This window comes from Cricetulus griseus (genome assembly GCF_003668045.3).
Source record: "Cricetulus griseus strain 17A/GY chromosome 1 unlocalized genomic scaffold, alternate assembly CriGri-PICRH-1.0 chr1_0, whole genome shotgun sequence".
In the NCBI taxonomy this organism is placed as follows: domain Eukaryota; kingdom Metazoa; phylum Chordata; class Mammalia; order Rodentia; family Cricetidae; genus Cricetulus; species Cricetulus griseus.
In genome coordinates, this window is record NW_023276806.1 from 198070774 (window position 1) to 198098327 (window position 27554).

The following is a 27554-nucleotide window of genomic DNA, read 5'->3' on the forward strand; positions in this document are numbered from 1 at the left end:
GCTGTGCCCATCTGTACACCACCAGGGCAACACTCACTTCCCATGGCCACTCCAAAGGCCTGCTGCTTGTCTGTGCTTGACTCTCTTATTCGGTGCTTAGGGACGCAGCTGTGGCCACAGAGGATCTTTTGTCTACTTACAGCCAAGTAGTTGGAGAGGGCAGTCAGCATAATAATCTAAATCAGCCCAACGTCTGACTTAGCCCTAACCTCATCAGCCCCAAGTTCTCCACTGGTCACAAAAGCCTCAGGAACACATGAAGGATCCGGACCAGGTCCATAGGCTAGAGCTGGGGCTGGGGCAAAGAAACACACATGAGCTTATACAAAAACATTTTATTTACTGTTTGTTTCTTCTTCTCATACCGATCCCCTGACCTGGAACCCAGCCAGCTTCTAAGGCATCCTGCTGTCTGGTTCTTGAATGTGGGGTGCTATGAACATGACTAGACACTGTAAAAAAAAAAAAAAGTGGGGAGTCCCCCCTCCCAGCAGATACAGAAGTTGGAAGAAGCTTTCTTGCCTAGCTGAAGCTACAGAAGCTTCCCAATGTAACCCCTTAAGTCAGAGGATCCATCCCCACTGGATGGACATACAGAAGAAATAACATGTCTCTCGAAGTCCTGGAGCAGAACCAGTCTCTCGCCTGGAGACTGAGCTCAGTAGTAAGGTGTGTGTGTGTGTGTGTGTGTGTGTGTGTGTGTGTGTGTGTGTGTGGTGTGTGGGTGTGTGTGGTGTGTGTGGTGTGTGTGGTGTGTGTGGTGTGTGTGTGTTGTGTGTGTGTGGTATGTGTGTTGCAGTTTTAGGGTGCTAAGCAGGAAACAGTTGGTCTGGTGGAACTGAGATGTGCATGTGAAGGAGAGAGCACAGGAAAACAGGATATGTTTGGGGTAGGCTACCTGTTGAGAGCAGTTATAGCGCTTCTGGGAGTGGTCATCACAACTACCCAGAAGAGGAAGAAGAGAGTTCTGTCCCCACTTAGACAAAGGACAAATGACACAACAAACACTTTTGGTCTGAGAGCGCCAGAAAAGGGCACTCATTGGCACAGAAAAGGGCAGCCAGCCCTCATCTGCCAGACGTGGGCTTGGTTACTTCACTGGCCACCACAGCCCACTCTGGGTAATGTCACCCCTGCCTCTGCCATTCCTGCCTTGGTACAAGCTCTGCTGGACACTGACACTGCCAGCCAGACTCTATTGGGTGGGGCAGACAAGGGGAGCCCCGCCCCTGACATGAGACCTATCAATGGCTATATTCAGCTTGTTCCCACAGCCCGGTGCTTTGAGCCAGACACAGAATTCTTCTAGGAGGCACTTGGCCCATAGACTCTGTCACATGAGACCACAGAGGTGTGCTCTTGCTCTTAGGAAGAAGAGCCATAGAAAAGTGTGCATTCATCTTTCCTGTCCCAAGACCTGCCCTGGGGCCAGCTCCTGAGCATCACCACCCTGCCCCTGTCAAAAGTCCGAGTCTGCATCCAGGAGCTCGGCCTCCATTAGGTTAGTGCGGGAATGAATGGATCCCAGCACCTGGAGGCGTCCCTGAGCCCAGACCCTAGGGGCTGAGGCACTAGGGAGAAATGGGTCTTGATGGGGACTAGGCTCTGGACAGAAGGGGTTGGAGACTAGAGTCCAGGCTCCCTGTCGGCAGGACTCGCCTGTTCCCCAAGCATTTGCAGCTACCAGGCACTTCTGCCGGGGCAACTGAGGCAGCCGAGGAACCGCGCTGGTGGCAGGGCCGGGGCCGGGGCCGGGGTGGCGAAGCTCCGGAGCTGGCCCCAGGGGGCACACCTCCTTCTTCCTCTTCCTCCGCTTCTTCTTCCGGCCCAAGCGCTTCTCTAGCTCTGGGGAGATCTCTGCCTCAACCAGCCACAGGTTGGCTTGTTCCTCTGGTGGCACTGTCAGGAGGAAAAAGAACACGGCTTAGAGCTTTAACTCTGTCCTTGCCACCCTTCCCTCCCCAGAACCTCTATTCTTGAGCTCTGGGACCCATCCATCACTCTAGGCTCCCAAGCCTTGGCACCCCTTCAGATCCTCTGGGGCCTTCCCTTCCTTCTGCCTGTCTAGCAGCCCCATATATCTAGTCCCAGGAGCTCCTAGGCCCTGTCCCTTCCTGCATGAGCTAGAGCCCTCATACCTGGAGTTGCCACAGGGGTGACAGACACATCCTGAGGCAGTATGGCTCCTCTCCGAGCCACCATTTTGGTGACATGCTGGGCCCAGGCGGAGGAGACATCAGCAGAAGGTTCATTGAGGTCAAAAGCCAAACCCGCTTTAGGAATGAAAGGAAAAAGGAACAGTGACTCTTCCTTTGTGTGATATCACTCATCTTTCGGAGCCAGTCCCTCCCACTGCAGCTGGCAGAGTCCACTCTGGAACCAGTGATCTCTGCCCATTCAAAAATCTAAGGGGAGCAACCTCTGGTCCCCAAAAGGTATACCTTGAGACCATAAGTTCAGTCCCAGCACCCTGACCTACTCTGGACCAGAAAAGCCACCGGAGATGGCCGAGAAGAAGGGACAGGGAGCAGAGTCCTCAGAGAACAGCAATTGCAGTGAACAGGCAGGGAGAAGAAAGAAACGGGGAGGACCCCATTTGTAAGACTGGAGCACAGTGTGAGCGGAAACGCCTTATTACTCAGTTTGCCAAGCAGTCCATGTGTCCTTGATGGGAATAGGTCCTGTACTGTGGAGGTTAAGTGTCTTAGCGAGAGAACAGACAGAGGCTTGCTCACCCACAGGTCCATCATGGGAGACAGTGTGCATGCTGAAGGAGAGCTCCTGGCCCGGGTTCTGTAGCAGTTCACGCCGCTTAGAGAAGGCCTTGGCAATCATCTTGCTCTTTTTGATCCTTTTGGGTTCATCGTCACTCTGTCCAGTCAGCCTGAGAACAGAAAGGGTGGGGCAGCTGCTTCCTTTCAAATCTATCGAAAGACCTGGGATTCTAGGTTTAAAGACCTGGAGTCCTGAGGACTCTGAGGAGCTGAGGGCTTCGCTGCAACAAAGCATACCTAAAATGCAGGGCTCCTGTGCCTCCCCCTCCCCTTGCAAAACACTGGCTTTCAGACTCAGCTTAGGCCCAAGCCGCATGGGGACAGGAACTGTCACTAGAGGGCAGTGGTGAGCTGCTAAGAAGTTAGCCACACAACTCTGGGGTGTGTCTGCTTTGGCAAACAGCTAGCTACCCCAGTCTGTGTTTTGGATTAGACAAGGCCTCAAGTGAGGACATGAGGCTGAGGGTAAGAGAGGAAGGAAAAGACAAGATGAAGGCTGACCCCACCTGCACCAGGTGCGCCTCCAGATGAGCAGTGTGGCCTTGGTCCAGACCCAGGTGCTCATGGCAATGCCAGTGCCAAACATGGCAAACAGATTGATCTTCTCCACCAGGAGGCTGGGCCGATTCTTGATCTCACAGTCCGGAATGGGCTTCTTGGTAGGCAACCCAATGGTCACATTAGCCTGGCACCTATGGTGAGGGATGGCCAACAGCTGTCTGAATCCAGGAAGAAGGCACCCAAACGTAAATCCATTTAGGAAGGAGCTGAGCCCAGCATGGTTCTCATGGTGCTCCCTGGTTGGATGTGTTATCTGTATGTCTGTGTGTGTCAGTGCTTGGGATGGAACCCAGACTGCAAGCATGCGAGACTCTACCACTGAACTAAGCCACTATCCCCCATGACATTCTTTGGTATCATCTGGGGAGCTTTTATAAATTACTGGTGTCTGAGCCTCACACCAAACCTCTGGGACAAGAATCCAGCATAACTGTGGGTACAGACTACCAGACTGGAAGGTAGAAACTAAGAATGGGCCGGAAGGAGTCAGGGCAAGTGTTCCTACCCCCTATTTTAGTAATTAGATTTATTTATATTTATGTGTCTATATGTATATGTCCTGTGTGTGTATACCACTTATATACGGATGCCTGAAGAGTCCAGGAGAGGGTATTGGATTCCTGGAGCTGGAGTTACAGGTATTTGTAAGCCACCAGAGATAGGTACTGGGACTTGAACTTGGGTCCTATGGAAGAGTGGCAAGCCCTCCCAAAGCAGAGCCATTGCTCCAGGCCTAAAGTATCTCCTTTAAAGGGGAGTTTTAACCATAACTCCAGGAGCAGCGGGCATCATTTTAGCACTAGAGATGACTTGCTTGCTCTAGCTCATCTTCACTGGAACACAAAAAAAAGCTCAAGAAAACCTACCAAACTCGACCAGTTTGCTGAACCGTCAAAGGTTCAGTAACTCGGAAAGAGCCACAGAGGGCAGAAGGCACACAGAATGAGAGAGAGCTGAACTCCTACAGCCAGAGAGCATGGGCTGGCTTTTGAACAGTTGCAAACACACAGGACAGCCTGCCCAGAGGTGAAGCCAGACATGTGCGGCTGAACAGCAGTTTGAAAGCTGTTCAAATCTGAGGCTTGACCCTGGAAGATCACAAGCGAGTGGGACGCTGCCTTATAGCTGGAGCTCCAATTCTGCCACTCCCACAACCAAGCCCAGGGCCCCTCACTCACAGCACATAGTCCCGGAAGCTACGCTCCCACTCCGCCTGGTTGAAGAAGTCATAGAAGTGGCAGCTGAAGGTGATGAGCACAAAGCCAAAAGCCAGGAAGCCAAAGATGCCTGTGGAATCCAGGGGCAGGACTGGTTACCAGAACAGACACTGTAGCAACACCAGAGAGGAGGGCAGCACCCCCACTGAGTACTGAGACAGCCTAGTCCAGGGTGACTACATGCTGGGCTCAGGTCAAGAACTGTGTCTTCCAAAGTAAATCTAGAAGTTTCTGGAGGCAACCGTGGGAGCAGGGCACAGGGACGGAAATAGTCTTGGCACCAACATGGATTCTCTCACTTCTTACAGGGACTTGTCACCTCCACTATCACCTACACCCTGGCTTTGTCCCCTGAATACTTTTTTTTTTTTAACAATTTTTTCTAAGATTTATGCATTTATTATGTATACAGTATTCTGCTTGCGTATATCCCTGCAGGCAGTATATCCCTGCAGGCCAGTAGAGGGCACTGGATCTCATTGCAGATGGTTGTGAGCCACCATATGGTTGCTGAGAATTGAACTCAGGACCTCTGGAAAAGTAAGCAGTGCTCTTAACCGCTGAACTATCTCTCCAGCCCCGTCCCCTGAATACTTAGCTCTCCCCACTGTCTTTCTGCATCCTGGAGATCCCAGCAGGATTCAGCGTTGAGCTAACCATGTTCCCTGGGCACCACTCACCCAGGCGCAGCATGGTTTCATTGATCTTGCTGGCGGCCTTCTCACTCAGAAGTCCAGGGTGGTTGCTCTTGATGGAGAACAGAGTCATGACTCCTGAACAGAAAGACAGCTCAGGCGTTAGCCAGGGAGAGGCCACTCTCCTGGGAGGGGTAGGGGAAGGTCCCATAGCACTGGAGTCCCACGACTAATTATGCCTGCCTGACTTAAAGCTTGGGAAGCAGAAAATAAGAGAATGGTTGTTGGCAAATATGCTATGGGCTGGGGTAACTGTGGCCGAGCCTAGAAAACAGCCAAGGACAGAGAGAGGAAACCAGATGAAAGCTTTCTGATGCAAACAAAAACGGCATTGCTCCAAAGAAATATGTTGTGTGATAGACATAGAAAATATCAAATTTTCTAGTAGCCACATTAAAGAAGAAACTAATTTTACTATATCTTATAAACCAAATATATTCAAAATAGAACCACGTCTACTTTCCATACAACAAATTATTAGTGATATAATTTGTATTCGTTTTTTCCCCCATCTCTTTTTCATGTCTCAAATGCACTGTTTTTCACACTCAAAAAGCATCTCAGTTTGGCCTCATTTCAACATCCCTGGCTACTGGCTACCGTATGGATGGCGCAGACACGGAACATGCAGCAGAGGCTTGGATGCTCTGCCAGAACAGAAGGTTGACAGTTCAGTGGGAGGAAACCCAAACTGACAAGGAAAACCAAGGAAAATGAGCTAGGAACCAAGGCAAATCACAGGGTGGCAGATTGAGACGGGGAAATTAGGGACCAGTAAATCTGTACATGTTGTGAAAACTGTTTGTGTATGTTAGGGAATGAAATGACTTGTTAACCAAGCTCCAAAAACATGCAGTATATTTCAAGGTAGTGTGAGCACACATAAGCAATGGCCCCAAGATGATCTGAGGGGACCAGTCAGGTGTCCCAGGGTGTTCATCATACAAGTACACCCTGACAAAAAATAAAAGGGTCTGGAATCCAGCCCAACCTTGGTCATGGTTTGGGACGAAGAAGTACATTTTTCTTTCCACACAGAACTGCTGTTCTGCCAGTGGGGGTTGTCGTCTATACAGCACCAAGGCTAAGGTCTCATGTTATGGAAGGCAGCGGAACTGGGAGTTCCCATTTCTGCTTCCACAGAGCAGGGGCTCAGTGCACCATGTTCCCTGGCTGGCCCTGGCTGAGTCACTCACCTCGGATGAGGAAGTAGCCTCCCACAATAAGCACCAGGCCAATTGGGGCCAGGACAAACCCAGCACGGTACCGGTAGTTCTTGTAGCCCACAAAACAGATGCCACTCACGGAGTCTCCATCTACCTGTGGCGGGAAGGTATGGAGGGAAGGGTTAGTTATGGCCCGTCCTCCAAGCTTACCCCATTCAGCCAGCCCCCTACCACTCACTATACCTGAGCCACAGCGAGGATTGCCACAGTGAGGACAAAGGGGAGGGACCATGTGAGCAGGTGAAAGTAGGAGGTTTTGCCTGAGAGAGGCTGGTAGGTGGTGCCCAGGGCTTTGAAGGAAGTGTGCCAGGCATAGGTGAGGACCACGAACCAGACCACTCCAGCCATCAGGGCATAGTACACGATGACAAAGATGATGACACAGGACAGGGTCTCGCTGGAGCTGTGAAGATGTGGGATGTCACTTGAGGCGGTCATGTTGTACTCTTCTAACAGGTTGCTCTACCCTGTGCCCAGGTCCTAGTCTACTAAAACACGGAGGGTCCCCAGGAGTTTAGGACACAGGCCAGATGTGAAGAGGGTCTAGGGCACATCTCTTTGAAGTGACTAAATCTCAACACTGAACACAATAAGGCAGGGCTACCACTGGTCGCCTTCAAGTCCAACCCCTTGCTTTTGTGGGAGATGTGCAAAAAAAGATTTCTTTCTCCTCCCATCTTCAACTCTGGGTCCCCAAGATACTTACGTGGGCTCCCCAAATCTCATGGTGCCATCTGCTCGGCAAACAATCTCCCGGCGGGCACCATCCATGAACTGGGCCAGCCAGCCAATGCTGCCCACGAAGAAACACGCATTGACATAGAAGAGAATAACCGCAGGGTAGCGATTGGAGTTCCGCCAGTCAGCCACAAAGGTGGCCTAAAGGGAGAAGTGGCCGTGCAGTGAAGTGAGGGTTTGTTCTGCGGCAGATGCTCTGACCTGAACCCAACACGCCCCCATAATCTACCAAGCCACTTGGTTTTAGAGTCCCTGCACCTTGGGCTATCAGAAGTCCCGTGCCCTTGCCCTGGAACATGGCTCACCAGTGTGAAGAGTGTGCAGAGGCCGGTGACGGCCCCGAAGGCAGCAATGTAGCTGTGCATGTCCTGGTGTTCGGCCTCGGTGTAGAGCGGGTTCTGGCACTGGATCCCGCAGCCCTCCACATCCTCATACCAGCTCTTGGGGTTGTCTGTCCGCACCAACGGCGCTTCACATTGGCCTGAACTGTTGAACTTGATGTTCTGCACCTCGTTCTGGCACAGGGAAGGAGGAAGGAAACGCCAAGGGGAGAGGTAAGTCAGGGTTGAGACTTGTTTGGGAAAACCCAGCAAGGACAGGTAGGCTGGCTAGAGGCCATTTGCTGCTCAATGGTTCTACAAATTGAACAAATTATTTGACTACTCTGTATCTCATTTTCCATATCTGAGAGAGTAGCCTCTACCTCATGTTAGGACCTAAGGATTAGGTAAAGGTCCCATAACGGTATTTGTATGTAGAAAATGATAATTAGTATTATCGCTATCATTCTGTTATCACTTCAGGTGTCTCTTCCAACCCACACTAGCTCACACCCCTGTCTTCCTGCTTCCAGTGCTTCATATATGTCTACCCTGACTCCTACATGTAACAAAAGGATCCCTGAAGATGGGATCCTGTCACTCATAACCCCGCTAACACCACAACTGTAACAGCGAACACTCAAGAACTGTTTGCTGAACGCGTTACCTCGGGTCAACAGAGGCCTCCATAGAGACCCAGACAGCGGGTTACAGCTTGAGTTTGTGTTTCATGGGTCCTGTGACTACAGATAGGGGGTCTCCTAGGAGAGACATCTCAGGCTCCCCTGCATTCAGTTCAATGCCACCCTGTGCCAGGCTAGACCACCCTATCTGGCCCCATAGAGCACTTACTGGGCAGCCTTCGGGAAAGTGGTCAGGGGTGCAACGCAGGAAGTCAGGCCATCCTCGCTCCCGCTCCACAATGGCACAGGGGCCTCGGGTGGCCTGGCAGAGGGTGCGGCTGGGCAGCTCCACTCGGTCATTCTCACACTTGGGCATGTAGACAGCGCATAGCAGGGGCTGGATCACTGCCCAGCAGCGGGGAGCATTCCGGAGGCCTGAAAAATGGTAACAGTGTTAGTACATTGTGGCAAAGACCCTCTCCTCATTGACCCACTGATACAGCTGTAACTCCGGCTCCCTAAGTCTTTGCCATACCATTTCTCAATAGGACATCTGGGGGGGGGCAATCTTTGTTCTATAGGACTGCCCCATGCATTGCAGGACACTTAGCACCCCTAGACCCCGCTCTCTAAATGCCAGCAGAACCCTGAGGTCATTGTGACAGCCAACAATATGCACTCCCAACTAAAAGAGGGCTGGAAGACAAGGGCCAGAATCGTCAGGTGTAGTCTAGCTCTTTAAAAAATAATTTTGTTAGGTTTATATATTTTATTTTATGTGAGAGTATTTTGCCTGTGTGTTTACACTGTGTGCATGTCTGTGCATGTCTGGTGTCTGCAGAGGTCAGAAAGGGCACTGGATCCCCTGGAAATGGAACTATAGATGGTTGTGAGCTGCCATGTGGGTGCTGGGAGTTGAACAAGGTCCTCTGCAAGAGCAGCCAGTGCTCATAACTGCTGAGCCATCTCTCCAGCCCCACATGGTCTAGTTCTTGATCAGATGTTGGCTACATGAGTGCATTCACTATAATTCACTTACCAATCTTAAAACAACCCTGTTGATGGGTGGAAGAGCCTCTGACTGAGAACCTCAGGTGGGGATTATCTCCTTAGGGTATAATATAGACCTCTCTATAGACCTATAATATAGACCCTTCTATAGACCTCTCTCTTCCAATGCAGAAGGTCCGTGGGACCCATTCACCAGAACCAAGAGATGTTTCCCCATGCCCAGTCCCCAGAACCCCCTTTCCTCTTACCAAGCGGAGGCAGAGAGAGGAGAGATGGGGCTTAAGAGGAGGTACTCAGAGGAGCCAGGAATTCCAGAGCCAGAGGAGGAAACAGGTCAGATGGAGAGAAATAGAAGAGGCTCTTTGTCCAGTGCAGAGGGAGGAAAGACAGACGCGGTCAGCACAGACACACAGATGTCTCCCCAACCCCCAATGCAGCCTAGGTGTTGAGGTGCTCATCCCCGGTCTCAGCTTACTCTGCTTTCTGCCCTCATGACCCCCCTGAAATCACACCTACTTTGGAAACACCAACATTCCAGGCAAGAAGTTGTGCTAGGAGACTCTTCCAAGAGCCACTGTGGATAAGAGTCCCACTGTCAGGCTAGCAATGGTGGGGCAGGCAACCATTCTCCTGGGAGGGGGTAGCAATGAAACGCAGGAGTAAGGAGTACGGACATTGTGACTGGCCTGCCTGGGTCCAGGTCTTGGCCCCACTATGCCCTGGCTGTGTGGTCTTGAACAAAGTACTTTATCCCCAACCTCAGGCTCCTTATCTGTGAAATGGAGACGGCAGATTTACCTTGTAGAACACAGGTCAGAGTAAGAAATGGTACAATATGTGTTTGGCACAGCACCCATCAAGTACTAAGAGAAAGACTAGCTGTTTTTAGTACCAGTCTGAGGCCTACTTTTAGGCTTCAGCTCCAAGAATACCCCAAGGTACCAAGAACGCTCCTGCCAGTTATGATGTAATATCCTTAGGCAACAGTCCGTCCTCTGATGCCAGTCACCATCACCTGGGAACCTTTATCCCCCAGTCCAGGAAACTCTGAGTCTGTGGGCTTAGGTGAATAACAGAGCAGTTGGGAGGACACTGTAAGGGAGATGTGCAATGTGTCTTGCCTTGTGAGGAGGATGTGTCCCCACTAACACATCCCGAGATAAAGATGTCCTAAGAAGAAAATGTATTTAGAACCCTTGAACTACTGAGCATCCAACTTTAACAACACAGTATGCCGTATGTAGCATGTTGAATATTTCCCCTGGTGATCAAATGGCTAAGTTGGGGCTGTGGCTAATGGCTGCTGCCCAGTACCTGGAAAGAAAAACCAAACCACATATTGCTAGCCTGGGAAAGGGTCCAAATTCAAAAGCAGTGGTATGATGTCTATTTAATGCATGCCGCTTCTGCACCATCCTTAAGACAAAGAGTTGTTTAAGTTGAACCACTGTAAATTGGGGCTGTCTGCTTAAATGCAGAGCCAATGAGATGGCTCAGTAGGTGAAGGAGCTTGCCAAGAAACCTGACGACTTGAGCTTGAATCCTGGGACCACACTGTAAAGGAGAGAACCAACTCCCTTAAGTTGTCATATGAATGCCACGTGTCCACCATGGCATGTGACACACATGCATGTGTGCACATGCTCAAACACACACACGTGCGCGCGCGCGCACACACACACACGTAATAAAAGTTGTTTAAAAAAAGAAAATAAGCCGGACAGTGGTGGCACATGCCTTTAATCCCAGCACTCAGGAGGCAGGCAGATCTCTGAGTTTGAGGCCAGCCTGGTCTACAGAGCGAATTCCAGGACAGCCAGGGCTACACAGAGAAACCCTGTCTTGAAAAACAAAAAACATCAGGCGTTGGTGGTGCATGCCTTTAATCCCAGCACAGGCAGAGGCAGGCGGATCTCTGTGAGTTCGAGGCCAGCCTGGTCTCCAGAGCGAGTGCCAGGATAGGCTCCAAAGCTACACAGAGAAACCCTGTCTCGAAAAACAAAAAAAAAAAAAAAAAAAAAAAAAAACAAAAACAAAAAACAAAACAAAAAAATAAAATAAAAAACTAAAAGCAGATGAGACTATTCTCTATCTTGAACTCTACGCTTTTTATAAAACAGTATTTTATAACATGTGTTCTATGCTTTTGTCTAAATTCACAAAACTGCAAAAGAGAAGCGTGGGGCTGGGGATGTATCTCAGCTAGTAAAAGGTACTTGCCTAGCACAGATGAAGTCCTAGTTTGATCTGAAGCAACACATAAAGTGGGCCCAGTGCTGCACACCTGCAATCCCAGCACTAGGAGTTCAAGTTCATCCTGGACAATAACACATACAAAGTTCAAGGCTACTCTGGGATCTATGAGACCTTGTCAAACCAAGAGGGCAGGAAGGAGGATTTTATTGAATGCTTATTAATCATACATTTAAAATACAAAAGGGGGAAGCTACCTGGAGTATTTTAGGAAGTATCAGGCAGTTTTAAAAAAATGTGTTATTTTTCTGGATTTTGTGACATTGTTTTTCTAATTTTAAATATTTTTTTATTTTATTTATTATGTATACAACATTCTGCTTCCATGTATATCTGCACACCAGAAGAGGGCACCAGATCTCATAACGAATGGTTGTGAGCCACCATGTGGTTGCTGGGAATTGAACTCAGAACTTCTGGAAGAGCAGTGCTCTTAACCTGTGAACCATCCCTCCAGCCTCTAATTTTAAATATTTTATTTCATACTTTAAGTTTTATTTAATACTTTAAAAACTTTTTTTCTATGTAACTCCAGCTGGGCTGGAACTCACTAGTAGATCAGGCTGGCCTGCAATTCACAAAAATCCACCTTTCTCTGCCTTCCAAGTACTGGGATTAAAGGCTTGTGCCAACAGGGGAAAAGTTGCCCCCGCCTCCACATCCATACCCACACTTCAATTCTTATATGAAAGTCCAGGGCTAGAAATGGGTCAGTGGCTAAGAGTGCTTATTGCTCTTGAAGAGGACCTGAGTTCAGTTCCCATAGCAGGCAGCTCACAAACCCTGGGACTCCAGTTCCAGGGGAATCTGAATCTCTGACCACCCTGGGTAATTGTACTTGCGTGCACACACAGTAAGAATTAGTAATAAGCCAGGCAGTGGTGGAGCACCCCTTTAATCCCAGCACTCAGAAGGCAGAGGCAAGTGGATCTTTGTGAGTTTGAGTCCAACCTGGTCTATAAAGCTATACAGAAAAACCCTGTCTCAAAAAAAAAAAAAAAAAAAAAAAAAAATTCCAAGTGAGTCAAAAATAACTACAATATTTTAAAAATTAAAGTAGTAGACGAAAACATGAGAAGTGAAGGGATATATGTGTGTGTGTGTGTGTGTGTGTGTGTGTGTGTGTGTGTGTGTGTGTGTGTGTGTGTGTGCGCGCGCGCGCGCCTGTGTGGAGAACAGAGATGAACATCAGGGACCTACCTCCATCACTCTCAACCTTACTTTTTTCTCTCAAACATTATTACATTTTTGTTACCCTGCTGGGGGAGGCGCTGTGTATGAGCACACACATGACCAGATTTCGTTTGGCTGGAGGACGGCTTTCAAGACTCAGGTCTCTCCGTCAACCATGAGGGGCCTGAGGATTGAGCTCAAGTTTTCAGGCTTGGCAATAGGTGCTTTTACTCACTGAGCCCTTTCACCCACCCTCCACCTTATTTTTTGATTCTGGTCTTCCTGAATCCAGAGCTGGTTGATTTGATAGACTGGCTGGCTCCTAGGCCTAAGGAATGCCCCTGTCTTTTTTTTTTTTTTTTTTTTCCCAGTGCTGGGATTAAAGCAGTGCCCCTCCGAGTCTAGGTTTTTACATAGATGCAGGGAATCTGAATTCAGGTCCTCAAGCCTGTTCAGCAAGCACTTTCCCCACCTAGTTATTTCTCTAGCGGTGGTGGCTTGAATGAGAAAGGCCCCACAGACTCAAACGTTTGTGTGGCCTCATTGGAGGAGAGATGCCACTGGGGACAGGCTTTGAGGTTTTTAAAAGCCCACAGCATTCCAGGGTAGCCTTTTCTGTCTGTGCCTCATGTTTGTAGATCAAGAGGTAAACTCTCAGCTACTGCTTCAGCACCATGCCTGCCTGCCTCCTGCCAGGCCACCCACTGTGACGGTCAGTGATGGTCAGTTCTTTTCTTGTTTCAAGAAAAGAACACTTTTCTTGTTGTCTGGGTCATGATATCTTATCACAGCAATAGAAAGTAACTAAGACACTAGCCCTATTTTTTGTTTGTTTGTTTGTTTTTAAAACAGGATTCCTTTATATAATCTTGGCCAGCTTACAACTCTCTAGGTAGGTCACCCTGGCCTCAAACTTACAACAATTCACATGCCAAAGCCTCCCGAGGCTGGGATTTTAAAATCATCCTGTCTGGCTTTGTGAATTTGTGAGTTGTTTTGGGTTTTTTGTTTGTTTTTGTTTTAAACCTTGGAGTAAGAATGACCTTTTAAAGCATGACACACATGCAAAATAAACAAACAAATAAATAAATAAACCTTGAAGCTATGAAATAAATGAATTAAAAAAAAAAAAAAAACTTCAGCCAGGCATTGCTGGTGCACGCCTTTAATCCCAGCACTTGGGAGGCAGAGGCAGGCGGATCTCTGTGAGTTCGAGGCCAGCCTGGTCTCCAGAGCAAGTGCCAGGATAGACTCCAAAGCTACACAGAGAAACCTTGTCTCAAAAAAACAAACAAACAAACAAAAAAACCAAAAAAAAAAAAAAAAACACTTCAGAAAAAAAATCTGATAAATTCAATAGGGTAAAAAAAACAGAATCATGGGGGTGGAGAGATGGTCCAGCAAGTAAGTACCTCCATCGGGAGACTAACAACAGACCTACAGCTCCAACTGCAGGAGATCCAACTCTCTCTTCCTCAGAGGACACCATGCATGTGTGATATACACACACACATAAATAAAAGTCAATCTTTTCCTAATCATAAGAAAAGTAGCATACTGAGAAAACATATTTCTAGTTTATATATGTGAATATATATAAATAACAAACGTCTAATCTCCTTAATTGCACAAAGCTCTTCCAAATCAGTATAACCCTATAGAACAAATGGGTGGCCTTTAAGAACGTAAATCTTCACTTTCAGTTTTAACAAGATAAATGCAAAATAAAACCACAGTGAGATATAACTTTTTATATCCTTTAGACTAGTAAAGATGAAAACATTTGAAAATATTAAACCATCAAGCATGTGGGGGGAAACAGGCACTTTTATATAATGTCAGAGGTAACAAATACTGCTAATCCTCAGGGAGACCACTTAACATTATCAAAATTTCATAGCAATTTTACAACACAAGTTGATGATATAGACAGTACTGACTGTAACAGCGAGAAGGGAAAACATTTTGAGTTCATATCCTTCATAGAAGACTGGCCATAAAACACACACATCAGGGGCTGGGATGTAGCTATGATATAACAAATGCCTGGTATGTACAAGATCCTGGGTTCCAGTCCCAGCATGAGTGAGTGCACACATGTGCGCACATATACACACACACACACACACACACTATAATTCAGCAATGAAGAGCACAGGCTGCTTTTCCAGAAGAACAGGGTTTAAGGCCAAGCACCCACATGGCAACTCACAACCACCTCAGATGTGTACATATGACATAGACACACACACAGACAAAATATACTTTGATGGTTTGAATGAGAACGGCTCCCATAGGCTCATATATGTAAATGCTTGGCTCCCAGTTGGTGGAACTGTTTGGGAAGAATTAGGAGGATGTGGTCATGTCGGATGTGGTGTGTCACTGGGGGTGAGCTTTGAGGTTTCAAAAGCCCATGCCGTGCCCAGTTAGCGCTCTCTTTCCTTTCTGTCTGTCTCTCTCTCTCTCTCTCTCTCTCTCTCTCTCTCTCTCTCTCTCTCTCTCTGCCTTGCAGTTATTAGTTCAACATGTAAATTCTCAGCTACTACCCGGGTCAGCACTCTGCTGCCACGCTCCCCACCATGATGACCCTAGACTCACCCCCAGAAACTGTAAGCTAGCCCCCAATTAAACACTTTCTTTCATAAGTTGCCTTGATCATGGTGCCTCTTCACCACAATAGAAAAGTAACTAAGACATATTCATAAGACAAACACTTTAAAATATACAATAGAATACAATTCAGAACTGAACTATGTATATAACGTATACTGAAATGGAATGGTGACCAATAGTCACTGTTAAATGGACACAATGGACCAGAACCTGTCAGGGAAACCTGAGGAAAGATGACGGACATCCAGAAATATACCAGGCATCCCTAAAAGGACACAAAGAGCCAACATTAGTGACCGCCTCTGAGAGAAAATGGGTACCAGGAAGCAAAAGTGGGGTTTAATTTGCTCTTTCTTTTTTTTTTTTTTAAGATTTTATTTATTATGTATACAACATTCTGCTTCCATGTATATCTGCACACCAGAAGAGGGCACCAGATCTCATAACGGATGGCTGTGAGCCACCATGTGGTTGCTGGGAATTGAACTCGGGACCTCTGGAAGAGTAGTCAGTGCTCTTAACCTCTGAGCTATCTCTCCAGCTCCCTAATTTGTCCTCTTTCAATTCTATGCCACATGTATGTACCACCTGTTCCTTAAAAGCAACACATGGAGGCAGGGGCAGGCAGATCCTGTGCGTTCAAGACCAGCCTGGTCTACATAAGAAGTTCCAGGCCACCAAGCAAAGCTACACAGTGAAGTCCTGTTTGCTTTTGTTTGCTTTTTTTTTTTAATTTTATTTATTTTTGGCATTTTGAGACAGTCTCACACAGCCAAGGATACTTGCTCTTTATGCCCCCATCTCCCAAATGCTGGGATCACAGTTGTACATCACTGGGTCTGGCTTTCACTTTTTTTGTTTTTTTCCTTTTTGTTTTTAGCAACTAAGCTTAAAAATAAAATAAGTAAATACATAAATTATTAGGATGTGGGAAAATTTCCCAGAGAAGGAAATGAATCCATGAAAAGAAAAGTTTCATCTGTTAATTTTAACTTTTGTTTTTAGACTTCTTATTACGTGTGTGTGTGTGTGTGTGTGTGTGTGTGTGTGCTCAAGTGTGGCCAGAGGAAAACTTGCAGTGATTGGTTCTCTCTGTCCACCGTAGGGGTTCTGGGGCTGGAATTCAACAGGCTTGGCAGCAAGCACTTTTACTCCCTGAGCCACCAGCCGTATTCCTTATTTATTCTATTTTATTCATTCATTTATTTATTTAGCGATAGGAGTCTCAATATGTCTCCCAGGCCGGCACTGAACACAAGATCCTCCCATTTTATTCTCCAGAATTAGTAGAATTAAAAACATTTACTACCACACCTGATTTTCTTTTAATAAAATATGAAGCAAAAAGAAAAATAACAAGTGCTAAAATAATAATATTAGTATATGTCTGTTTTTATATTAACGGAATCTATTTACCTTCTACTTAGTTACTGAGACAGGGTTTCCCTATGTAGCTTTGGTTCACTTGGAACTTGCTCTACAGACCAGGCTGGCCTCGAACTCAGAGATCCACCTGCCTCTGCCTCCCGGGTGCTGGGATTAAAGGGCTGTGTTACCATGTCCAACTATTAATAGAATTTTAAGATAAAATTTTCTACAGTTTGACCCAGACTTTTTTTACTTACTGAGTGCATTCCACAGAACACTTGTGGAGAGCAGAGGACAATTGGGGGGGGGGGAGTCAGTTGTCTTTTCCCACCATGTGGGGTCTGGAGACAGAACTCAGCTCATCAGGTATAGAGTATACACAAACACACACCACAGTAAACTGATAAGTAAAAATTAACAAAAGAGTGGAGTTTGAAGATATCTGTATATACATGTCAGTGTCTGTGAATCAACCAAAAGTGGTAGCTCACACCGGTGACCCAGAGCTCGAAAGGCTGAGAGTTCAAAGCCAGCTTGGGCTACAGGGTGAATTCCAGACTTCATGACAGTGAGTTCCAAGCCAACCTAGGTTACACGAAACCTTGTGTCAAACACCACACACACACACACACACACACACACACACACACACACACACACACAAAGTTCAAACTCTCCACTTGATGCTGAGATATACTACTGTAAAGTAGAAGTTCTTAGCATGTGGTTCAGCAAAGATCCTTGTAAAGTTAGCAGAACTATGGCTCCATCACAGTGGAATGAGGTTTTTTCAGGTACCGTGTTCACACTTGGACGTCACAGTGGTTCTATACCTACACCAGGTCTTCTTTATTGTGGTAATAAAGTACACATACATTAGTTCACAAGCTTCTCTCTCTGTCTCTGTCTGTGTCTCTGTCTCTGTCTCTGTCTCTCTCTCCTTGGTTTTTCGAGACAGGGTTTCTCTGTGGCTTTGGAGCCTATCCTGGAACTAGCTCTTGTAGACCAGACTGGTTTCGAACTCAAAGAGATCCGCCTGCCTCTGCCTCCAGAGTGTTGGGACTAAAGGCGTGCGCCACCACTGCCCAGCATAAGCTTGTTTGTTGATACTTAACTATTACATTCCTTTTTACTTTTTGGTGCTGGCAATTGAACCTGGGGCCTCACATATGGGGCACTAATCCACTGAGTTCCACCTCCAACAATGTACTCCAATATAACGTGTTCTCTTTATGCACCTACATGCTTTATTAATCTTGTAAGTTTATTTTATAATTTGTGTGGGTCTGGTTGCGTGTGTGTAGAGGTGTGGGCACACTATGACACAGCATGCATGTGGAAGCCATAGGACAGCTTGTAGGAATCAGTTCTCCCATGTGGATGCCAGAGATTGAACTCCAGCTTGGCTGCAAGCACCATCACCTTCTAAGGCCCTATTCTGTAATTACAAAAACAAACAAACAAAAAACAAAAAACCCACTTTTTAAATATTTATTCACTCTATTTTATGTGTATGGGTGTTTTTCCTGCATGAACGTATTTGTACCATATTCATTCCTGGTTTCTTTGGAGCTGCAATTATGGATGTGAACAATCTGTGGGTGGGAACCAAACCTTGGTCTTCTGCTAGAGCAGCAAGTTATATTCTAGATAGATGATCCTACTGAGCCATCGCTCCAGGCTCCAACAACTTTGTAAAACCTTAACTGGTATGCAAAACCCACAAACGCTGTGCATATTCATCAGATATCACTCAGTCTCTGAGACATGCACATACTAGATGCTGGTTAAATCTGGTTAAACATATTTATCTCCTGAAAACTTTGCCATTTCTTTATGGTGAAAACTTTCAAAATCCTTCCTTCTGCTTTTGGTCTGTTTGTTTTAAATACAGCAGATAACTCTTCTCTAGATCAGCAGAGCTCGTTCCCTAACTAACATAGCACCCGTTGGTCCACCTGTCCCTCCTACACCTCTACAGTCCCCAGATTCTGGGAACCAACATTCCACTCTCAACTTCTAGCCAACCAACTTTTATATTCCACCCAGGAGTGAGATCACACAATACTTGTCTTTCTGTAACTCCAACCATGTTTTCACATGACAGGATCTCATTCTCCATAGGACTGAAGAGCATTTCATTCTGTATCTGCATCATGGTTTGTTTTGGTTTTGGTTTTGGTATGTAGCCCTGGCTGGTCTTGAACACACAGAGTTCTGCCTGCCTCTGGGATTAAAGGCATGCACCACCACACAGGGCATGTTTCCTTTTCCATTCATCCATCAGCTGATGGACACTTCGGTTTTCTTTTCTTAGCTGGGTGACTGATGCTGAAGTAAGCAGGGGCACGAAGCTGCCCCCTCAGCCCACTGATTTCACTCCCTCTAGGCACATATCTAGGAGAGGGATTATCTGGTCACAGATAGTTCTATATGTCATCTTTCAGAGGGACCTCCATAGTGATTTCCACAAAGGGCATACCTTTGTGGTAATTTACCTATGTGGTAATTACCTACACACACAGTGTGTGTAAGGGTTCCTTTCCCCCCCCACATTCTCACTAGCATCTTATTGGTTTTTGTTATTTTTATATTGTCTATATTTTAATAACAGCCATCCTTACTGGGATGAGTGGCATTTCTCTGGCGAGCAATGACACTCTCTTAAGGAATGTCTCTCTGGACCTCTTACCTCCTTTTTAAACCAGCTTGTTTATTTTCATTTGTTTTTTTTTTTCTATAAAATGAAATGAGCTTTGAAGCTCTTATTATATTCTAGATAGATGAATCTACACATTGTTTTAAACCCCGTGTGCTTTACTTTATAGATTTAAAAATACTGTGTTCAAAGTGTGTGGGTTGACCAGCTGTCAGAAAAGGTGAAGGCCATCCTAGAAAGGCATGGTGACTAAGACAATGTGATATGAACAGAACAAAGGTCCCAAAACACACACATGTACTTGATTTATGGAAGATTGGTAGACAACAGAAACTGATTTTAACAAATGATGTTGGTTGAGGCAATATATATATGAAACTAGAGCTCTAAAAACAAACAAACAAACAAACAAAAAATCTGCAGGTGAATTATATGCCTATAAGTGACTGGGAAATCTATAAAGTTTTCTCATAAGAGAGTAAATTCATGATTTGGGGAGAGAAAAGGATTTTTTCTAAACAAGACACAAAAAAGCACAAATCATAAATGTTTGATAAAAGACTACATTAACATTCAAATATTCACACAAAGAGGAGAATGTGAAAGTAAGCCACGAAGATATTTTTAACACTCACAACCTAACGAAGGGTTCATATCCAGCATATATAAAGAATTCCCACCAACATAATAAAGATGACAGGTAGCCCTCTGGAAAAAAAACAAAAAAACAAAAAAAAAGATCAATAATTTCCACAGATACTTCACAAGAGAAATCCAAACAGGCAAAGAACATCTGCAAAGATGTTTACCCTTACAAGCAATCAAGGAAATGCAAATTAAAACAATAAGGACTAACGAAGTAGTTCTGAGGTAAAGTGATGGCTTTGTATGATGGGGGCCTGGTTTTGAACACCAGCATGGCTTAAAAACTCAAAATTAAAATCACATTAGCCAGGCCGTTAATCCCAGCTCCCAGGAGGCAGAGGCAGGAGAATCTCTGTGAGTTTGAGGACAGCCTGGTCTACAGAATGCATTCCAAGACATCTAGGGCTACATAGAGAAACCCTGTTTCAAAAACCGAAAACCAAAACAAAAGAATGAAATGGACAAATTGCAGTATGTTCATATGATGAAACTAATCAGTAATGAAAAATAGCTATAATAACACGGATGAACCTTATGTAATAAAGAAGCAAGACATCTGGGCATGGTGGCTAACACCTGTAATCTCAGCACTGGGAGACTGAGGCAGGATTACCACGAGTTTGAGGCCAGCTAGAGCTACAGAATAAGACCATTTTTCAAATACACAAATAGCTAGCTAGGCTTGAGGACTGGAGCACAGCTCAATAGCAGAGCACTTGCTAGCACACATGAGGCCCCGGGTTCAAGTGGGGGAAACCAAAACATAAAGAATGTAGCTCAGTTGCAGGGTGCTTTCACAGCAGCTGCCAGGCCCTGGGTTCAGTCCTCAGACATTATAATTATTTTTTAGCCAGTATCTTTGTATTTTATGTACTTTCCTGTGTGTCGTGGATAGTTTGCAATGAAAAGAATAAAAACGTGAAGCAAAATGAAAACTTTGGCCTATGGGTATGCTTTCTGTATTTTCATACTACACACACACACACACACACACACACACACACACACACACACACACTATTTATTTACTTATTTTGAAACAGAGACTTGCTATGTACAGTGCAAACTGGCTTCAAACTTACAACTTTACTTCTGCCTTAGCCTCCCAAGTGCTGGGACTCAGACATGCGTCACAATGTACACACACACACACACACACACACACACACACTGTTTTTAATTGCCCTGATGATCAGCCTGTTTTTGGAAACATCCAGAAGGAAATTCTTCCTAAACTATCCTTGCCAATTACCTACCATCACCAACAACATCCCAACTTGAGGTCTGAAAGACCAGTGAGAAATTCCTCCTGGTTTTTCCGTCTTTTTCCTGCTGGCTGGACCCTGGCTATGTAACAGACACACATCCATGTATACACACAGCAGTGGTAGAGGAGGCTACGTGCTGGTTCTCAGGGACCCATCCCCTTACCACCTGCAGGCTTCTCTTTCTTGCTTTCTTGCCCCACTTACTAAACCAGATTTGGCCCACGGTGGACCATGGCCTGGACATGATGTTTGTCTGGTCAGCTTGGAATGCATGGTAGGACACATTTCCAGTTGTAATGGGGAGAGACACTAAGTGTGTAAAGAAGCCCAAGTCTGGAATGACGAAAAACATGGGAGAGACCTGCATTCTATCCACACCCAGAAATCAGAATGACCTAGTTATAAATCCACCATTCGCAGATTTGTCCATCTGGATGAAGGAAGCATTATAGTGCCCTGTTCTCTCTGGCAACTTCCCCTTCCAGATCTGTTAGGAATCTCCCTGTAAATATCCACTGAGCAGTTTAACACACAAAGCCAAAGTCGTAAACCCAAACTTTCTCCCTCAGCCTTCCTTTACTACCAGGAGAAAGGAATGGCAGCACCACCCACAGCGTCTCACACTCCCCTGCTCAGTCAGACTGGCATCCACTCATCAGCAGTCTACCTCCAACACTCTGTAATCTGCCCAGCCTTCCATCCTATCACCCCCACCCTGACCATCACGGTCTCCCACCTACATTATTTCATCCACGTCCTGAACAAGTAACTAGCATCCAGGTTCTCCCTTCTCTCTGGTGGATGTTTCTATAGCAACACCCCCTCCCCCGCTGCGTATGTATGCACATGAGTGTGTGTATATACACCACATATGAAGATGTGCTGAGGCCCGAAGAGAACACTGGATTCCCTGGAACTGGAGTTATAGGCTGTAGTGAGCTACCAGCTGTGGGTGGTGGGAATCAAACCCAGGTCAGCAAGTGCTCTTAACCACTGAGCAATCACTCCAATCCTTCCATCTCCCAGTTTGTTTATTTGTTGTTTTTGGAGATGGGATCTTGAGCCTTAGTTGGCCTGGTACTCACTATCTACTCGGTTGACCTAGAACTCACAGTAATCCTCCTGTCTCAGCCTCCCAAAAGCTGGAATTATTACCATGCATCACCTCACTCAGCCCAAAGTAATCTTTCAATAATGCAAATATGATTAGATTTTCCCCGTGGCCTAAGAGGATCCTCGTCATCTTTTGATAGCTAATATCTTAATTCGCTAAGGGGTAAGATGCCTTGGATTTCTAGTTCCGAGTTTTGTCTTGTACAGTTCTTCTTCCAATGTGCCTTGGTCCAGTTCTACGTCACTATCATATTTCTCTCTAAGTACCATGCTCTCTTCCTCTAAAGCTCTGTGACACCATCATCACCTTTTTCCATTCCTTGTCTCAACCCTCCCTTGGCAATCCTGCTTATTCCTCAGGTCACAGAATAGATGTCAGTTTCTCTTGCTTCCCAAAACTCTTTGTGTTCCTTCAGCGCCTGCAATTGTCCTTTCTCCTCTTGAAAACAAAGCTCACTACTGTAATCTCCACCTTGATATACCTCAGTCCCTGTCCCAAGATGTGATGTGCTCAATGCTGTATACTCAGCACTTAGAGACTGAAAAACATGAAGATCGGATCTCTATCCCCAAAAGTTTATGATGAACACAAGCCAGAATATCTTTATCACCCACAAAAACACCTGCCAAAGTTAGACAATGCCTAACACTAAATCAGAACCTCTAATTCCAGACAGGACAAACACTAGCTTCTGGCTCAAACACAGCTGTGATTCTCACATATGACTTGCTTTCACCCTATCCATCTACTGGTCCAGCCTGTGGCAGCACCCACTTCTGGTCCACACACAGAGAAGACACCTAATCTGCAAACGAACAATGGGCAACAAGAGCTCAGTGTGCCCCAGAAGCTTTGGGCTCAGAGCTTGCACCTCTGCATGACCCTGATTAGGCGGTTAGTGAGACTGGAACCTGAACAATCAGCCAATGGCTCTAACTCATGCACATCCCTGACAGCTCAGCAACTGCTCTCCCGCATACAGGCTGGAAAAAGGTCACCCACTTCCTCCTTGATCTGATGGCAACTTCAGAGGGCAACTTCACATGTCACTTGGGAGAATTCAAGCATAGGGCCACAAATAATTAATATTATACCTAGACAAACTATTACACACACATACAACACACACACACATACATACACACACACACACACACACACACACACACACAGAGAGAGAGAGAGAGAGAGAGAGAGAGAGTATATCCTTTCAGTAACACAAAACTTGATGATTATAAGTGCTGAGAGATCTGCATTTTGTGGGTGTGAGCCTAACAGCTGAGCCTCCTCTCCACCCCTATATCTGCATTTTTAGATAGCTGCCTTCTAAACTCTAGTCTTATTTCAGGTGATGTTCAGGATACCTTGTTGAGTCTTTCTTTTCTTTCGTTTTTTTCTTTGGGGGGGGTGTTTTGTTTTGTTTTGTTGAGACAGGATCTCACTGTGTAGCTCTGGCCATCCGGGAACTCATTCTGTAGACCAGGCTGGCCTCAAACTGCCTGCCTCTGCCTCCCAAGTACTGGGATTAAGGGCGTGCGCCATCACACCCTGTTGAATCTTTAAAAAAAAATATTTTGTTTATTTGTGTGTGAGAAAGAGAAAGAGAGATGGAGAAGGAGAAGGAGAGGGAGGGAGGGAGGGAGGGAGGGAGGGAGAGGGAGAGGGAGAGGGAGAGAGAGAGAGAGAGAGAGAGAGAGAGAGAGAGAGAGAGAGAGAGAGAGCAGGGAGAGGGTACCATGGTACACATATAGACATCAGACAACTTTTTAAGACTCAGTTCTCTCCTCAGATCACGGGGCTTACACAGCAAGCCCTTCTACCTGAGCCAATCTGCTGGTTCTTATCTTTCTTTCATGTTCCTTCTTCATTCTGTCAGTCTTTTGCACTTATATTGCATGTATATAACTTCAAAGACTACAATTATATTCCCTCTGTATATCCATTCTTATATCTTCTATACTACATTTATGCAAACATATTATCAGAAGTGTGTATGTGTGAAATCACACAGACCTTACATTACAGTAATTTATGGATTTTTTCAAAGCTACTCTTGATTACATATAGCTTTCTGCCTTAGATTCTGACTTTAGATTCTAGGGTTCTCAACCTTCTTAATGCTGCGACCCTTTAATACAGTCCCTGGTATTGTGATGACCCCTCCCACCATAAAATCGTTTTGTTGCTACTTCATAACTATAACGTTGCTAGTGTTATGACTCATAATGCAAATATCTGTGTTTCCTGATGGTATTATGAAACCTAACGACCTATGAAAGGGTCGCAGATTGAAAAAATTGCGATTGAAAAAATGCTGCTTTAGAACTTCATTTCCATGTAGGATACAGTTCTACCTCCTGGGTATCGGCCATCCTCCAAATTCTTCCTCCAGTATCTGCGACAGGCCAATAATCTTATGGCCTCAGGCAGCATTCAGCATCAGTTGAGAGCTCTAGTGGTCAAGCTGACATGTCAGGATACGTACTTACAGCGCTGCCCCCACTAGGATCCTTGCCAGCCTCAGGGGAAGAGCTAAGGCTAGGGGCACTGCAGGCCAGTCTGTCGGGCTCTCTGGTTTGCTCCTAGCTCCACATTTTTTCTTTTTTTCCATCAAGGACAGCTTTTACATCACACGGGGGGGGGGGTTGACGGGGGTGGGGGTTGACAAGGCTAGTTACCCTCCCCGGACCCTGCAGGCTTTCAGTCCAAATGGGTGACAGGTAGGCAAATAAACCGTTCTGTACAGCCTAGGAAGGAATTGTTTGGGTCCAGGTTCTGCCATAATCCTACCCCGAGTAAAAGACTGTGGGACTTCCAGCCACCCTGGACGGTGTCCACAGGCTCTCAATACCCCGGACTTAGTGTTCTGCCATAGCACTCACTGGCCCACGTTTCCAAAGAGCCACAAACAATTGCTAAAAGCGTCTCCTTCCTTCTTAACCCGAGTGGGTCAGAATTTCCATTTTTCAGATAAGGAAACTGAAACGTGTAAAAGTAAGACAAAAACCACAAGTTTCCTTCTGATCTAAACCAAGATTCCCAGATGGGTCATTTGGCTTTTAGTTATTACACGAGGGCATCTTTTCCTTCACAAATTTCACAAGCTTTTCCTCACTTCTTCCCTCCAAATTCGTAAATGTCTTCCACCTTCATCCTTCCCTTTCTTCTCTCCAACTCAGATTTCCCCAAGGTCTGAACACTGCCCAGAATCCCTGTGGACCTTGCTTCAAGAATATATCTTTCCTTTTGCTGTGGCGGAGAGTGCCCTGCTCACCCTCCCCGCGTCCCCCCAACCACACCGTTGCTCAGGCTCTTTGTAACCAATTCTTCGCCCCCACCCCTTCCCCATCACCGAGGGTCTCCTTCCCGCACACAACCGGCCCCCAAAGTTCCAGACTCGTTCCTCCGGCTCTCCCGGGTGCAAGCCGCGCCCGGGCAACAGTTCAGGCCTGAGCCCTTTCTTTTTCCATCACTATCCCGTCCCATCACCTCTGCGTCGCAGTCCCGGCTCCCGCGCGCTTACCCGACCAGAGCACGAGCTTGTCGTGCGCTTCCTCCTGAGAGTCGGAGTCCCCAGCCAGCAGCGTGGTGGTGGCTCCGTAGGGCAGCGCCGAGCCCAGGCACACGTTGTAGCGCAGAGGCTCGCAGTGGGCGGCCCGGCCACAGTGGCTCAGCAACGGCGGCGGAGGGCTGGTCACCGGCGCGTTCCTCCTCCCGCTCCCGCTCCCGCCGGCGCTGCGAGGCCCAGGCCCGGTCGCGTTCCCGCTCAAGGCCGTCCCCGGGCCCGGGGTCCCCAGCAGCACCAGCAGCAGCACCACCAGCAGCCTCGGGGACGGCAGCTCGGGCCCACGCGCGGAGCGGGCAGCGGCCATGGCCAAACCCGCCAACTCAGCAGAAGCCGAGGCGCCCCCGCGCTCCCCGGAGTCCCCTGGCCAAACGCACGACCCCGGGGGCCGCGGAGGCTACTTAGGCGACCGGGGCGCCCCGCGAGTCTGGGGCCGGCATTCGCCAGGCGCAGCGCGCGTCCGGGCCCCTCGGCTCCCAACTTCGCAAACTTTGGAAGCCGGGCCCCATGTTGGGCAGCGCAGGCCCGGGCCAGGATGCACGGACTCCGGACTCCCTCGCCTGGCGATCGGAGTTGTCTTCAGCCCTGGGAGCCCCCTGGGGCTCCGATCTCCAGCCCCATTCCCTCTCCCACCATTAAAACCAACTCCCAGCCCCTCGATGGAGGCCAGGCTCCGGCTGGGGAGTGCGGGAGTCGGTCCCCGGCTCCGCCCCCACGCCAGCCCGCGGCCCAGCAGCCACCTCCGCGCGGGCGCGCCGCAGCCCCCCGAGCTCTCCCTGCCTGCCGACTACCGGGCTCCTTTGTTGCTCTAGCTGGCCCTGCTCTCTGGAATGCTTGGGCCTCGCGGAGCCAAGCCCTGCCCCCCGCCCCCCACCTCCGCCAAGGCTAGGGGAGGGCTTGGGCGAGGGAGAGCAGGAGGAGAGTAGAGCTGGGGAGGAGGAGGAGGAGGAGCCCGAGCTTCGGCGGCCTAAGCGCCCTTAGGGGCTGGGGTTGGGGGATTTAGGAACCTTCATCCCACCCGGCGCCATGCGGGAGTAAGATGCCTGCAAGTCGTGTCCCAGAGCTGCTATGAGGCACTTGACTGAATCTTTAGTTGACCCGAGGGTTGTTCTTCAACGTGATCATTTTCAGGAGACGACTTTTCTCCTGAAGTAACCAAGAGCTTTCACTCATCGTTGCCCAATTCCCCCAGCCCCGCCAATCTTTCTTGGTTTTGGTTTGATCTTTCAACTTAATCTGGAACTCTGGTGGAGAAGAACCGGGTTTGGGGTTTCTGCTTCTTCAAACACTTCCAGCTCGAGATCTATGTGGGAAAATGACCTCAGAGTCACCCAGAGTAGTTGCTGTTACCTGTGGGAACAGATGTCTAGCATTAGAACAAGTCAACACCAAACATTTATTGCTCAAATGTGTTGTCTGGACTGTGAGTTCCACTACTGTCCCTGGTGCGCCTTTTGTCCAGAGGAAGCCAGTCCACCTTACATGAGTCCTCGCTGCTCATTTGTCCCTATCTGCCCCATAAAGTTTCTGCAGTTCCCTTCCCCACTCAACCCCACTTGCTTTCTTCATTATTTCAGGCAGCTCCTTTAAATGGCAGCTGTCTTAGGCAAGGGAGGCTAGGAGACTGGTTACCTTGAGTAACTTCTTGTGACTGATTGGGCAACTCAATAGCACAGCTTTTATTTATTTGTTTTTTCCTTGTTTCCCTAAGAATAGTCCACAGCCTAA

At 47.2% G+C, this 27554-nt stretch overlaps 1 protein-coding gene across 1 annotated transcript; it reads right to left on the minus strand.

Moving 5' to 3' along the window:
• Positions 1 to 320: 320 nt before the first annotated feature.
• Positions 321 to 26659, minus strand: Smo (smoothened, frizzled class receptor). Its single transcript, XM_027391371.2, has 12 exons — positions 25785 to 26659; positions 8384 to 8589; positions 7517 to 7726; positions 7180 to 7352; positions 6657 to 6876; positions 6444 to 6567; positions 5233 to 5325; positions 4514 to 4622; positions 3281 to 3466; positions 2736 to 2884; positions 2139 to 2273; positions 321 to 1899 (listed from the first exon to the last, which is right to left on the minus strand). Exons 1-12 carry the CDS (start codon positions 26131 to 26133, stop codon positions 1460 to 1462), a joined length of 2394 nt encoding a protein of 797 aa, XP_027247172.1. The 5' UTR covers positions 26134 to 26659; the 3' UTR covers positions 321 to 1459.
• Between the last annotated feature and the right edge of the window lie 895 nt (positions 26660 to 27554).

Coding starts and splice junctions, on each gene's coding strand:
- Smo (XM_027391371.2), bottom strand. CDS start 26,133: ATGGCCGCTGCCCGCTCCGCGCGTGGGCCCGAGCTGCCGTCCCCGAGG. Junction 8,590..25,784: donor CAAGCTCGTGCTCTGGTCGG/GTAAGCGCGCGG, acceptor ACCATTTTTCAG/GCCTCCGGAATGCTCCCCGC. Junction 5,326..6,443: donor AGGCTACTTCCTCATCCGAG/GTGAGTGACTCA, acceptor CTTTCTGTTCAG/GAGTCATGACTCTGTTCTCC.